This window comes from Podarcis erhardii (genome assembly GCF_964252035.2).
Source record: "Podarcis erhardii genome assembly, chromosome: 6".
Taxonomy (NCBI): domain Eukaryota; kingdom Metazoa; phylum Chordata; class Lepidosauria; order Squamata; family Lacertidae; genus Podarcis; species Podarcis erhardii.
In genome coordinates this window covers 9411057-9426056 of record NC_138510.1, presented here as the reverse complement: position 1 = coordinate 9426056, position 15000 = coordinate 9411057, and the positions used below count along the sequence as shown (strand labels likewise).

At 45.4% G+C, this 15000-nt stretch overlaps 1 protein-coding gene across 1 annotated transcript in view; it reads left to right on the top strand.

Moving 5' to 3' along the window:
- Positions 1-13844, top strand: part of SLC17A9 (solute carrier family 17 member 9) — a gene marked incomplete at its 5' end in the record, with an annotated part of 36710 nt that extends 22866 nt beyond the window's left edge. The window contains 6 exons of the mRNA XM_081867891.1: positions 1264-1351; positions 2422-2456; positions 4785-4900; positions 7443-7498; positions 9760-9789; positions 11088-13844. Coding sequence (XP_081724017.1) covers positions 1264-1351; positions 2422-2456; positions 4785-4900; positions 7443-7498; positions 9760-9789; positions 11088-11251 — 489 coding nt within the window. The 3' untranslated portion in view covers positions 11252-13844. The remainder of the gene's footprint in view (positions 1-1263; positions 1352-2421; positions 2457-4784; positions 4901-7442; positions 7499-9759; positions 9790-11087) is intronic.
- Positions 13845-15000: the final 1156 nt, after the last annotated feature.

Sequence of the window (15000 nt, the reverse complement as noted above, 5' to 3'; positions counted from 1 at the left end):
GTAGAGACATTCCGTGCTGAATCTCTTAGAAGAGCATTCCAGAGGGTTGGACACGGAAGAGTCTGTCATATGAGCCTTACCAACTCAGGGGTATAACCAGTGATGATCTCTCTGTGATCACACTGGGATTTAAGGGTTCAGGTGGTCTCTAAAGCTGCGCTGCAAGAAGAGGAGGTTTGCATCTTTTAAAATAACTGCAAACCACATGTTCTTACGGTTGCGCTAGTGCACACATGGTGCTTTCAAAGAAGCGTCCAGAACTGGATAAGTGTACATCAACTAGGCTCACAAAGAACTCTGGAAAACATTTGTTCCAAATGTCCTGTTGTCTGCACTCTGCTGTTACTTAATAATTGTATAATTAGGGCTGCCATGTGTCCAGAATTAATTTGGCGATTTTTCTTTTTTGCAAAAAAAGCTCAACAACCTTTTTGTCCTCGTTTTAATATGGCTGTGAATTTTAATCCTCTGTCAGAAAACTCAGTGTGGTAAAACTGCACCACCTTCTGTTCAAATGTGCACACAGCAAATGAATTCTTCCTATAAACGGGTGCTCAATCAGCAATGATTTTTAAAAACAGGGTTAGCTGAAGACATTTTGCTGCCTGAGGTAACGGTCCAGGAACTCTTTGGCGGCTGAGCTGAGAGTTTGTTTGGACCCTGGCTGAGAACCCAGAGGCTGAGAGGGAGGGTGTGTCAGAAAGGAAAGTGAATTGACCCTGATTTTTATATATTGCTCACTTCATAGTAATATGACATATTTATATGTAACCGTGTAATACTTTCGTTGATGCTATTTGTTGTTGCTTCCGCTTTTCTGTACACACATATTTTAAAAATATATTAAGTGGTATAGAAGTTAAATTAAATATTTAAAAGATGGGACATTCTTCAACCAAGGGTCCCCTGATATTGTTGGGCTTCAACTCCCATCATCCCTGAGCAATGGCTAAGCTGGCTAGGGAATGATGGGAGTTGTAGTCCACCATCATATGGGAACTCAAGGTTGAAGGCGATGAGACAGCACTGAACCAAATAGACAAAGAAATTGACTTGGTCTTGCTTGTTGTGCCAGCACCACACGACCTCAAGAGGCTTCCGACACAGGGGCCATGCAGGATCAGGCCATGTTCTTGTAAACATTCAAAGATGCCTGATTCAGGGCCAGATCTTGATCCATATTCTCTTGCACTCTCAAGGCCTCTGTTAGTGGGCTGGCCATTTTTTTGTTTGTGTTCACATTTCCCTTCTCTCTCCTTTCAGGGGTGGGTATTTAATGTTGTGCCTTGGCTGGTGGCGATCCCGACAAGTTTGTTCAGCGGATTTCTTTCCGACCAGTTTATCAATCAAGGTAACTTAACCCCTTGGGATGTTTTCCCTCTTTCATCTCTCCATGCTGGCGGTTGGGCAGGAGCATGGATGAAAATCCAACAGGTGTAGCTTTTATTCCAAAGCGTCACCTGCAGAACTTCTGCTTGTTGTGGGCTTGCATGCCTCTTAAAAAGCACAGGACTCTTGCCAGGAAGAATATAGCCCATCGCCAGAGATGGGGTCTCGTAGGAGAGGCAAGTAGAAACCTATCGTCAATTTTTCATTGTCTGCCACAATTGTACAGTCATACCTCAGGTTACAGATGCTTCAAGTTCTGTTTTTTCGAGTTATGGAACGCCGAAACCCGGAAGTACCAGAATGGGTTACTTCTGGGTTTTGGCAGATGCGCAGAAGCGCTAAATCGCGCTTTGCACATGCGCAAAAGCTCCAAATCGCAACTCACACATGCGCAGCTGCAGGTTGCGAATGTGCATCCCGCACAGATCACGGTCGCAACCCGAGCCTCCACTGTATTGCTCTTTTAGGGTGTTTTGGTTTTATAATAAGTGAAGGCACGTCTTGAAACATCTAATCCAATCTCCACCCACTTTTGCCTCCGGTCCTGCCCCCGAAAAGTTGCTGATAATAATAATAAGAAGAAAAAGAAGTAGTAGTATTTTATTGTTTATACCCCACCCACTCTGGGTGTCTCCCAACACAACACTACAAACAGAATAAAACTTCGAACATTAAACAAAAAACAGAATAAAACTTCGAACATTAAAAACTTCCCTAAACAGGGCTGCCTTCAGATGTCTTCTAAAAGTCCAGTAGTTGTTTATTTCCTTGACATCTGACGGGAGGGCGTTCCACAGGGCGGGCGCCACTACCAAGAAGGCCCTCTGCCTGGTTCCCTGTAATCTCACTTCTCACAGTGAGGGAACCGCCACAAGGCCCTCAGAGCTGGACCTCAGCGTCCAGGCTGAACTATGCAATGCAGCCCTTGCACTGCAGAAACTTCCGTGTAACAGCCCTTTGGATATTTAAGGACAGCTGCTCGGCTCTTTAAACTGCTCCAGACTTTCTGACACTCTTTCTTTCTCCTTCCAGGATATAAAGCAATCACTGTCCGTAAGTTCATGCAGGTGAGAGAAAAAGACCATGAATGTGTTTTGGGGTGTCGAAATTGTAGAGTTGGAAGGGGAACCCCAGCGGCCATCTAGTCCAACCCCCTGCAAAGCAGAAATCATTTGCCCAGTATGGGGCTCGAACCCACAACCCTCGGATAAAGAGTCTCGCGCTCAACCAACTGAACTATCCATTGGTGTGGATGTGCAGAGAAGGAAGAGATAAAGTTCCGATGGCCAAGTGGAAGATAGGCTTGCCCAGTGACTTCATTGGGTAGAAATCCCTGCCCAGCTATGCAACTTACTGTGTTACCTAGGGTGATCATTTATCTCTTCATCTGGCCTTCCTTAGAAGGTGTTTCTTGTCCTGTTAAAAGCAAGGAGGTAGGAGAGAATAGTTTATGGTGCCCTGACCTTCTTGCTTGCCGTTCTGAGGACACATGAGGTCTAAGTACGTCCCTTCCAATTGTGATTTTTAAATAAGTAATTACAGGGCATGCAGAGGGGAGTTGATTTTGGCACTCATGATAGTTACTTCCACCAGCCCATAACTGCAGGATGGGGAGGGGTTTTTTGCTGCAATGGGTTGGGGGCGGGATTATACATCCTTGCTCCATGTACAGTGGTGCCTCGCAAGACGAAATTAATCCGTTCCGCGATTCTCTTCGTCTAGCGGTTTTTTCGTCTTGCGAAGCAAGCCCATTGACAGCTTAGCGGATTAGCGCTATTAGCGGTCTAGTGGCTTTTAGCGATCAGCTGAGAAGCGGCTTATCAGCGGAACAGCTGATAAGCGGCTTAGCACTTAGGGAAAGGGCGGAAAAAAGCGGGGGGGGACACGGGAACTCGCAAGATTTTTTCGTCTTGCGAAGCAACCCCATAGAGAAATTCGTTTAGCGAAGCGCCTCCAAAAACAGAAAACCCTTTCGTCTAGCGGGTTTTCCGTCTTGCGAGGCGTTCGTCTTGCGGGGCACCACTGTACTGCTTTCCCAGTTAAAATCACAATTCCCATTGTAACTAAATTACAAAACACACAACATGGTTCGCAGCAATACAATGAGCTTTATATGGGCCTTTACTGAGTAGTAAGTTAAATGTGAGGGATGCAGGTAGTGCTGTGGGTTAAACCACAGAGCCTAGGGCTTGCGGATCAGAAGGTTGGCGGTTCGAAGCCCCGCGATGAGGTAAATTCCTGTTGTTCAGTCCCTGCTCCTGCCCACCTAGTAGTTCGAAAGCACATCAAGTGCAAGTAGATAAATAGGTACCACTCCGGCAGGAAGGTAAATGGTGTTTCTGTGTGCTGCTCTGGTTCGCCATGCTGGCCACATGACCCAGAAGCTGTCTGCGGACAAACGCCCGCTCCCTCGGCCTGTAGAGCCAGATGAGCGCGCAACACCAGAGTCGTCCATGACTGGACCTAACTGTCAAGGGTACCTTTAAAAGGTAAAAGGTACCCCTGATCATTAGGTCCAGTCGTGACCGACTCTGGGGTTGTGGCACTCATCTCACTTTATTGGCCGAGGGAGCCGGCGTACAGCTTCCGGGTCATGTGGCCAGCCTGGCTAAGCCACTTCTGGCGAACCAGAGCAGCGCACGGAAACGCCGTTTACCTTCCCGCCGGAGTGGTACCTATTTATCTACTAGCACTGGTGTGCTTTCAAACTGCTAGGTGGGCAGGAGCAGGGACTTAGCAACGGGAGCTCACCCCGTCGCATGGATTCGAACCGCCGACCTTCTGATCGGCAAGCCCTAGGCTCTGTGGTTTAACCCACAGCGCCACCCACGTCCCTAGGGGTACCTTTACCTTTACCTTTAAGTTAAATGTGGAGAAGAGCTGCTGCCAGTCTGAGTAGGCAATATTGGCCTTGGTTGACAAACTTCCTATGTCCCATTGAACGCTGTGGAACTTTGTTCTGAGTAAACCTTCGGAGGAGTAGCCAGCTGGCTTCCCCCATTGTTCAGAATTTCAGTTACAGATAGGTAGCCGTGTTGGTCTGCCATGGTCAAAACAAAATAAAAAAATTCCTTCCAGTAGCACCTTAAAGACCAACTGAGTTAGTTCTAGGTATGAGCTTTCGTGTGCTCATACCTAGAACTAACTCAGTTGGTCTTTAAGGTGGTCTTTTCGTATGAGCTCATACCTAGAACTAACTCAGTTGGTCTTTAAGGTGCTACTGGAAGGAATTTTTTTATTTTGTTTTGTTCAGAATTTGATACAGATAGTGGATTGTTGGCCTTGATGGAGGTTGGGAAACAGTGGTCAGGTAACGATAGCTGAAGCTGCTGTCGCCCCATCTGCTAAATTCCACGCCAGCTAAATTTGGTATTTTGGCTTTCTTCTCCTTTGAGGTCGTCGGCTCAGGGGTTTCCAGCATGTTTGCCCTGTGCATAGGTCACACCAACAGTTTCTGCCATGCGGTTGTGTTTGCATCGGCCTGCGTGGGACTACAGACCTTCAACCACAGGTAATAGTGGAACACCTTCTCAGTCCAGAAGCGCTCTTGGGGAACCCAAAGGCTAGCTATGGTGGTGGGATTGGGTTGCGGAGACCTGAGTTCAGTTCCCTGGCCAGCCATGGAACCTGCTGGCTGGACCTCAGCTTGGCCTGCCTCGCAAGGCAGTTGTGAGGTTGTACTGCACGCATTTCTTGGAAGAAAGATGTGATGAGTTGGAGTGGGGAACCTTCGTTTTGCGAGCCAGTTGCAGCCTACCAGGCCTCCCCAGTTAGTTCTGCGAGGCTGTTCTCCCTAAGTCCTCACCTGCGACGCCAGGTATGGGGCAGGTAGAGGCAATGTTGCAGAAGGCAGGACTGAGCTTCCCATGCATCAGCTGATCATGGAATTGTAGAGTTGGGACCCCAAGGATCATCTAGTCCAACCCCCTGAAATGCAGGAATCTCCGCCAAACATCCATGGCAGACGGGCACCCAACCTCTGCTTAAAAAGCTCCCAAGGAAGGAGATTCCACAACCTCTCGTGGGAGTCCACTGTGGAACAGCTCTTACTGCCAGAAAGTTTTTCTTGATGTTTATTCGGATTCTCCTTTCCTGCCACTTGAAGCCCTGGGTTCGAGTCCTACCCTCCAGAGCAGGAGAGTTCGGTCATGCTTGCTTCGACTGCCCTAGCCAATCCTTGCTGGGAACGGTCTGGCCTGCCCAAAGCTTGCAGAAAGCAGGATTGAACTGTGTGGGGAGTTCAATCCTGCTAGGACGGTATCTCCTGCTAGTGTGTGAGCATCTATGCTTAGGTTTTCATTCTTTCTTCAGCAGGGTTCCTTTTCCAGAAAACTTTTCCTGCATCTTTTACTTCTTTGCAGCAGCAGCATTCCAGCTCTCTCTTAGTCGGGGGTCAGCAAACTTTTTCAGTAGGGGGCCGGTCCACTGTCCCTCAGACCTTGGGGGGGGCACACTGTATTTTGAAAAAATAAAATATAAAATGAACAAATTCCTATGCACCGCAAATAACCCAGAGATGCATTTTAAATAAAAGCACACATTCTACTCATGTAAAAACACACTGATTCCTGGATCGTCCGTGGGCCGGATTTAGAAGGAGATTGAGCCAGATCCGGCCCCCGGGCCTTAGTTTGTCTACCCATGCACTTAGTGAAATTCCCGTAACAGGAATAAACACCATTGGGTTCTGCTTCTAAGAGTCTTTATTATTTACAAAAGCTTTACACTGGTCATGAATAAAGAAAAATAAAGAAAGAAACATAATCTTTTTCTCCTTTAGCCATCCAGCCAGAGACCTAATGCTGACTCATTCACCTGCTCACTTACACTGACCCAGACTTAGTTGATCACATGTCCTAATAAGGACACCTGTTGCTGGGAAAACTTTCCGTTGCCTAGCAACTTCTTCAAGACCATTTTTCAAATTTCTTCTAGAATATTCCAACATCTCCCCACCCTGCATGGGCCAACTTTGACAAGTGGATTGCTCAGTCTGCTTGTCAATCACCTGGCACCATTATGATGCGAAAGAACGTGCTGTATTTTTCGTTCCATAAGACGCACCTGACCATAAGACGCACCTAGTTTTTAGAGGAGGAAAACAAGGGGATGATTGGACAGAGTTTGGGGTAGCCCAATGCAAAAATCCTGAGAATGCATGTGGATCCGTGCTTTGTAACCACGTTTTTGCACCATTGCGGCCCCACAAAACAGTGGATGTGTGCTTTTTTTGGTGCCGGCTGTAGCCATGGACATGCTATGTGATCTGGTGGTGAATGTGGGGTGACCCAGTGCAAAAATCCTGAGGATCCATGGGCTTTTACCTCCCCCCTCCCAGGCAGCCTCCTTTATCTCCTTATCTCCCTCCCCGATCACTTGCCAATCAGCTGTTTCCTTTCAACACCCCCTTCCCTCTTGTTTGCCTTGGTGTCTTTTCCTTAACTGGAGCAGTTTTTTGCTCCTCCTTTTCTTCTAATTTCTCTCCTCATTGCTTTAGTCTTCCTGTCTCCTCTCCTTGCAAGTTTGCTGTCTTTACCTCCCCCCTCCCAGGCAGCCTCCTTTACCAGCAGCCTTATCTCCCTCCCGATCACTTGCCAATCAGCGGCTTTGTTTCAACACCCACTTCCCTCTTTCAAAAAGAAAAAAGCATGATCTGCTTTTGGCCCCTGGGCAATTCAGCTCCATGGACCACGCATTTCCTTCATAAGAGGCACAGACATTTCCCCTTACATTTTAGGAAGAAAAAAGTGCATCTTATGGAGTGAAAAATACAGTAAGTAGTTTTGCCCCCCTGCTGGTGCTGGCCTGCAGGGATGGGTAAAATAAAGATCTGGCCTGTCCATCCCAAAAAGGTTCCCCACCGCTGTAATAAATAGTAGCTTGCTTTCTCAGTCATGCTACTCTCTGAAACAGGAAGTGAAGGTTTGCAACCAAAAGTGCTATAAATATGGTAGCTGCTTCTCAAATATTGCAGCCGTCTCATTCACAGCTTCCTTCACCCAGCCTTGGTCTCAATTTCATATTCTTTCCTCTTCTTTCCTTCTCCTAAACAGTGGCATCTCAGTCAATATACAAGACCTGGCTCCTTCGTGCGCTGGCTTGCTGTTTGGTGAGGATAAATTATATATTATAAATTTTATATTCAACAAGGAAAACAAAATATCACATTTCAATATTAGGAAGGCATCAGAGGCCAGGAAAAGTGAACCAGTTTCTGTGGTATTTACTGGCATTCCTGTATTAGATAGGGATGAATAGGAATTTCGGTGTCTTCACATTTCTGCACCAGACGGAAAATTGGTCAGCTGCAGAGCACTCCTGTTCCATTCACAAAAAACGGCAAGGAGCTTGAAACGCGGGGCTTTTAAAATTGTTTTTATTTTGAAATTTTCTTGGGTTGCCATAAACGAAACAAAACAAAAAACAACCCAGACGTTTAGCCAAATTTTTAAAATCCGCCCCAACAAAAAATTTAATCCTGAGAAAGAGGACATGTCCTGGGAAAAGAGGGCATGTGGCAACCAGGCCTGAAAGAGAGGACATATCCTGGAAAAAGAGGACATATGGTAGCCCTATTTTTTGCAAACTTGCATTTAGATGCCAAATTGTGAGCACCACCAGTTTTGTGGATCATGGAGTGGCCGTGGAGGTTCTAGCAGAGGGGAGCCAAAGTAAGTTAGGGAAGGCTTTGTTTGAGAAGATGAAATATACTCGGAGTCGAGAGTGGATTTCATGCTCTTTATTCAGCTCATAGTGGTGAGGAATGGAAGTTCCCCCAGAATGTCTGCTTTATATACGTTATTTACACAATGGGCCCCACGTGATTGGCTAATTCCGGGATTCTCCTGTAGGCCAATCAGGTTGTGGATTCACTTCCACCTAGAGCTGGATTGGGTGGCTCCTGTGGACCAATCAGACTGCTGCATTCTGGGTCCTATTGTTCTAGGACCAATCAAACTGCTGCATTCTGAATCCTGTTGTTCTAGGACCAATCAGACTGCTGCATTTTGGATCCTATTCAACTCAGTACATAACAGAAGAGCTGCGTGAAAAGTGACTTGGGGGAGATGTACCCTGAGAGATCAAGAGGGAAAGCCAGTTCAGGACGTAAGGATGAGCTTGTACAGATCACATGTCAGCATATGAGCTGCGTGAACCAGTGGAAATGGGTCAGTGGGGCACAGGATTCAACCACAGTTGGGGGCGGGGAGACCTGTGCCCTCCCCCGTTAAGAAAACTTAAAAGATTCAGCCTTACCTACTGTTAGTATTCCAGTAATTTGTAAGAAAGGGCCATCCATTAATAAACCTCAGGTCTTCATTTCTTAAGTGACTTCCTGAGAACTGGGGTGTCCCAGGGCTGCAGAAACTACAACTAATCCAGAATGCAGCAGCTAGACTGGTGACTGGGAGTGGCCACATAACACCGGTCCTGAAAGACCTACATTGGCTCCCAGTACGTTTCCGAGCACAATTCAAAGTGTTGGTGCTGACCTTTAAAGCCCTAAACAGCCTCGGCCCAGCATACCTGAAGGAGCGTCTCCACCCCCATCGTTCAGCCCGGACACTGAGGTCCAGCTCTGAGGGCCTTCTGGCAGTTCCTACCCTGTGAGAAACCAAGTTACAGGGAACGAGGCAGAGGGCCTTCTCGGTAGTGGCACCCGCCCTGTGGAACGCCCTCCCATCAGATGTCAAAGAAATAAACAACTATCTGGCTTTTAGAAGACATCTGAAGGCAGCCCTGTTTGGGGAAACTTTTAATATTTGATGAATTATTGTATTTTAATATTTTGCTGGAAGCTGCCCAGAGTGGCTGGGGAAACCTAGCCAGATGGGTGGGGTATAAATTATTATTATTATTATTATTATTATTATTATTATTATTATTATCATCATCATTATTATTATATATTTTAAACAAATAAGCAATTCAACAACATTTCAAGTTTAGCAATCAGTCACTCCATCTGCAACTTCGCCTCCCTCCATGGTTCCCCCTAATAATATTTTTCAATCCAGATTTTGTATAAAAAAACCATTCAAAAATTGATGGGATCTGTGACGTTTTCCCACGCCCAGCAGTACAGACTGATGCGCTTGCAAGTAAAAGGACATCCCTTGTTTTTAAGTGAAATGGCAACCCAGACAAAGGGGTTAGAGAAAGGAACAGCGCACCCTTTCCCAACCTGATGCTCTCCAGGTAATTAGACTACAACTCCCATCATCCCTGATCATTGGCCATGCTGGCTGGGGATGGTTGGAGTTTGAGAGTCTACACAACAGCTAGAAAGTTGCAGGGTTTTCCAACCATGGATTAAATGCATTGTGCATTTTTTTCAAAGCCATGCCTCAGTTTCATTTCTCTCCACAGGTGTGGCAAATACTGGCGGGGCCTTATTAGGTAAGTGATTGTTCAGGAATTTGCTCCATTAAGTCTGTCCACACAAAGGACTGATTTGTTAAGCAGTCCCTTCGCACATAGAACCCTGGGGATTTTGGCCCTCTGAGGATGACCAGGGAGCCCTGACAAATAATTTATGTACAGTGGTACCTTGGTTCTCAAACTTAATCCGTTCCGGAAGTCCATTCCAAAACCAAAGCATTCCAAAACCAAGGTGCGCTTTCCCATAGAAAGTAATGCAAAATGGATTAATCTGTTCAGACTTTTAAAAACAGCAATTTAACATGAATTTTACTATCTAACGAGACCATTGATCCATAAAATGAAAGCAATCAACAATGTACTGCAGTCACACACAATCAATCAATCGGTAACTGAACTGGGTTCCACACAGTCACAAAAAAAAGCTACAAAAATGCAAAATTAATAGCAAAAACAGACAGACCTCAGTGTAACACTCAAAACGGAAGTGTGGCGCTCAAAACGGTGCACGTTTGGCTTCTGGAAAAAGTTCACAAACCGGAACACTTACTTCTGGGTTTACAGTGTTTGAGTTCCAAGTTGTTTGAGTACCAAGGCATTTGAGAACCAAGGTACAACTGTAATTGAATTAAAGGGAGCCCCAGACTCCTTAGTTAGCTCCTTAGCTACTGGAGGGGTGGGGTAAGGGGGTTGGGTCATTACTTAGCCAAAATATCAGTCGAGCTGGATGTGGAGCTTGTGGAATTCATTAAGGGCCCTGTCTACCTGTTTTCCCCCTGCAAAAAATCAATCAATCGATAATCAATCAATAAATAAATAAATCAAGGACTGAACTTAAAACCTTTGTGTGGGATGGGAGGGAGCAAGCCGCGACCGCCAACCTAAGTGTAAAGATAGTCAATGTGTTTGCAGCACATTTTTTTACTGTATTTTTATTTATCGAGATTTCCATACCACTCGATTCGCAAAAACCTTCCAAGCAGTTTGCATGAAACGGCATATTAATTAAAAAATGCCGATAAAAATCAACATTAAAAACAGATTAAAATGTAAATATAAATCACATCGGCGGTTTTCAAACAAATCTATGTAATAATGTTATATATGAAAATGGAAAGGTTTGTAGAAGTGACTGTTCTGCAGGTCAAAGCAGTTGACTGGGTTCAGGAGATCTTTCAAGTAAACTGGTGTAATCAAATCAATAGGGATTTTGGTTTTGGCTTGGTTTTTTACCCCATGAGCAAAAAACCCCAAGAGGCTAATTGTATGGATTTTTAAAAAAATTGCCAATCTGTTCCCTTTCTTTCTGCACGTAGGTGTTGTTTGTGTGTACCTAGCCGGACATCTGATCGAGATCACTGGTTCATGGGTATCTGTTTTCAATCTTGTGGCAGCAGTAAACGCCTTTGGACTTTGCACTTTCCTCATCTTTGGGAAAGCCCACAGAGTGGACACAGACTCTGCTTTTGTAGAACTGTAGGGACCAAGATTTAGACAGGACACAAAGACTGGAATGGGAGAACGCAGAATTTAAACAGGACACCGAGATAGTTTTTATGGATGAAGAAATGGATGAAGAATGAATGAAGAAATTGACAAATGGATATCCAGTGGCTTACTGATATTTTCAGTTCCATCAATGTGCACCCACAAAAGTCCACTGCAACAGAGTTGTGGCTACTTAACGTTGTCCCAGGAAGAGCAGAGTCAAGGCCTAATCTGCCCGTTAAAAAGAGAAATTGTTTTCTGCAGCCTTAACATTGGTCTTCTGGGTTGCAGCTGAAGTGTTTGTGAAACATGCAGTTTTTCTGTACCATTTTGATTCTCTGTTCCAGAGACCCTCGTTGGTGGGTCTCCTATCAAAAATGACGCAACGCAGTTGTGAGTTTTCTCAGCCGGTAGACTTCCAGATAATGACTTTGTGTGAGAGCGTGTATGTGAGCAATAATGGGTTAGTTGTTTTTCTTTCTTCTCAGTTCTTAGATGACATCCTGACAGTTTTCTCCAGGGAAGAGTTCCTGTTGTTGGGAGGGAGGGATATATTTCCTGCACACACCAGTATTATTATTTTTTTTAATCTCTAAGGAAAATGTGAATTTAGGCCTCTCTCCACTGCCAGCAGGTAGGCTTGCCACTCAGTCAGCATTTTAACTGGTTTGACTGGTAAAACCGTGTCCTCTCAGAAAACCAGGACTCTGAAAAGTCAGTAAACTCTGGATTCTGTCAGACTCTGCCCATAAACCTGCCAGATTCCATGTGGGCTCTGGCTCCTCCCACTGGTCCTCTTAATGTATTTTTTGTCTAGGTCAGGGTTTCCCAAACTTGGGTCTTTGGACTACAGTTCCCATAAACCCTAGCTAGCAGGACCCGTGGTCAAGGATGATGGGAACTGTAGTCCAAAAACTGCTAGAGACCAAGTTTGGGAAACCCTGGTCTAGGTTGAAGTGCTCTGGTGGAATTGGCTAGTACCTGTAACGTCACTAGAAATAGGCAACAATTTCCCCCCTTTATTCCAGAACCATTCCATTTTGCTTATTGTATGTTTGTGCGTGTGTTTGTGTATTTGTATTTTAATAGGATGTAGGGATTTTGGTTCATTGTAGGTTGTGTGCTGTGTTACATAAGCAAAGAAACGAGGACATAGAGCTTGCTAGAGGTTCGTGCAAAGGAGACAATGTAGTTTGTTTTATATATAATGTACAGTGAGGCCATATAGATTTCCTGCTAGCTCTCACTTTCTTCCAAGGGCTGTGGGGCAGTAGCCTCAGGAATTTGAAAGAGGAATGTGGATCCATAGAGTGTCTTATGAGAGTCCCTTTAACCAGAGGAGCATGAAAGCTCTGAGCCTTCAGCATAAAATAGTGTACTGGGCTTCTTGGGAGAGAGCTGTTTGACTCTTCTTCCCTATTCCAGATCAAGGTTCAGATGGAAACTGTGTCGGGTTAAGTCAAGGGAAAAGCACCTTCTGTAAAATCCTTAGTTCTCTACCTTTTCTCTCTACAAGATTGCCTGTTTATATATTTCATCAGTGTTTACGTGAACTGAGAATGTTGAAAGAACTGAATGTTAGTCCTTAACTCACCCTTTTGTGCCTTAAGTCTGCAATTGCTGGAAGGAGCAAAAATCTGGTCGTCCTGGAGGCCAGGCTCAGGGATGGCTTCGGCCCATGTTTCTGACACCAGCAGTGGGAAGAATTCTGCAGACAGCCCTCCGTCAGAAAAACTTAATATGGCGGTGCCCTTCTGCAGCATGGGTGGCATTTGCTCAGAGTGAACCCACTGAAATAACTAAACATGACTGAGCTAGGCCCATTAATTTTATTAGGCCTTCTTTGAGTAAAACTTGGTGGAATACTACCCTGTAAGTCTGATCCTAAGCCTCCTCTTTGAATGTTCCAGGAACTAGCAGACAAGCAAAGTTTGAATTTCTCAGAGATCTCTGTGGAGCTGTTAAATACCAAAGTTAATGTTATGGTTAATGCACAGCTGTGTGTCTTAGTGCCGCTCATTTCTTAGTAACATCTGGTGCAGCTGTGGGGAGTCTTTGGTCCTTGAGATGTTGATTAACTACAAGTCCCAGAGGTGTCGGGAGTTGTAGTTCAGCAACATCTAGTACATCTTACTGTGTCCTGAAACCCTGATGTCCCATGTCTTCTCCTATTCCCCATCACTAGCAGACAACGATGTGGTGAAATTCAGCATCTCCGTGCATCAGGACTTGTGGCTAGGTTGTACTATAGACAGAGAGGGTGAGAAGCAGCTGTTTGTTCCTTGCAATGTCCTGTGTATTTTCACGTTGCAATACTTGAAAGGGTCCCCCTGCCTGTTACACTCAATGGCAGCTACCAGTTGTGTTCAAATGACCTCATTTTTTCCCCTTTTGTAAATGTAGCATTTATGTACGTGGATGCAATCTATGCAGGTGTTTCATATGGTCTGCGCCTTTCGAGAGAGAGATCCTTTGGCCCCTGGTCCATGGGTGGTTTTTGAAAGAGAACCACCGCCAGGCCTGGGTTGTTGTTAGTTTTTTTGGCTGAATCTCATCAGCCCCAAATAAAGGAGACAAAACCAGGCCATCGTCGTCTTTAAATGAGCAAGGTCTGTGTTGCTCTGCCAATAATAAAGCAGGAATTCGATTAAGCGGAATTTGAATCGCGTACCAAATCTGGACGCCCGTAATGAGCCGCTTTTGTTTCTTTGATACTTCATTATAACTGTGCCTCAGGAGTGCAGGATCTTTTTCAGGGCCGCATAACCCTGCTAAGCAGCCTCCCGGGGGCCGCTTGGCAGTGATGGGTGGGGCCAGAAGCAAAAAGTGGGAGTAGCAGTGAATGCACATTTTACCACGGCTGGCTTCTTTCCAGACTTGCACACCTCTCTCCGTCCTCCACTCTGGAAGGAAGAGTCACTGTCAGAGCTCTGCCCATCACACGGAAAAACCGTAATGCCAAGCAGTGAGAGACCAGACAAATTATACACTTCAGGACTGATTGCCGCTACGCGTACTTTGGGGGAATGTTCTTAAGAACAAGGACAACTGTGTTGTAAGTTGAACTGGCATGGCACCGCATCTATCCCAGGGTTGAGGTGGCTGTGCTGAGGATGATGGACTACAAATCCCATCTTTGGCCATTGGTCATGCTGCCTGGGTCTGATGGGATCGATATCTGGAGGGCTTAAGGCTCCTCATCCCTCATCTGTACTTTTGAATAAAAGTAGACACAGAAACATGCCTTTCTCAAGCGGTGTGCTGCAGTGCCTCCTCGTGAGTAAATTTACCTGTGTGCAAAGCGCAGCAGAAGGATGGTTTGAAGGATTGGGAAACTGCCGGAATAGCTAAAATGCAAACCTTCGTTGGTTTTAAACTTCGTGTGGTGCTGATTGTTTTCGTTTGGAGACCTCTCTCCCGAGAAAGTTGCAATGTCCAGGGTTCCCTGTGGAAATGGAATTATTAAAGCAGTTTTAAGTGTGTGGATATGCAAATGTGCCTCACATTGAAAATCTTTTGTACAACTCTCACTGCAATTAAATGGGAGTTCTGCCTCTTTAGGTGCAGGCTGGCATTTCCTAATTGGCTCTCTGTCTGCTACTGTATTTTGGCTTCAATCTCTCTCTGTGTGTGGGATATGAAGCCTGTTTTCCCTCTTCTAATTTTTGGGGCTTTGAATGCCATTCTTTTCTTCATTTCTACTGTACCTGTAACAACACAGACATCTCTATGATGCACACA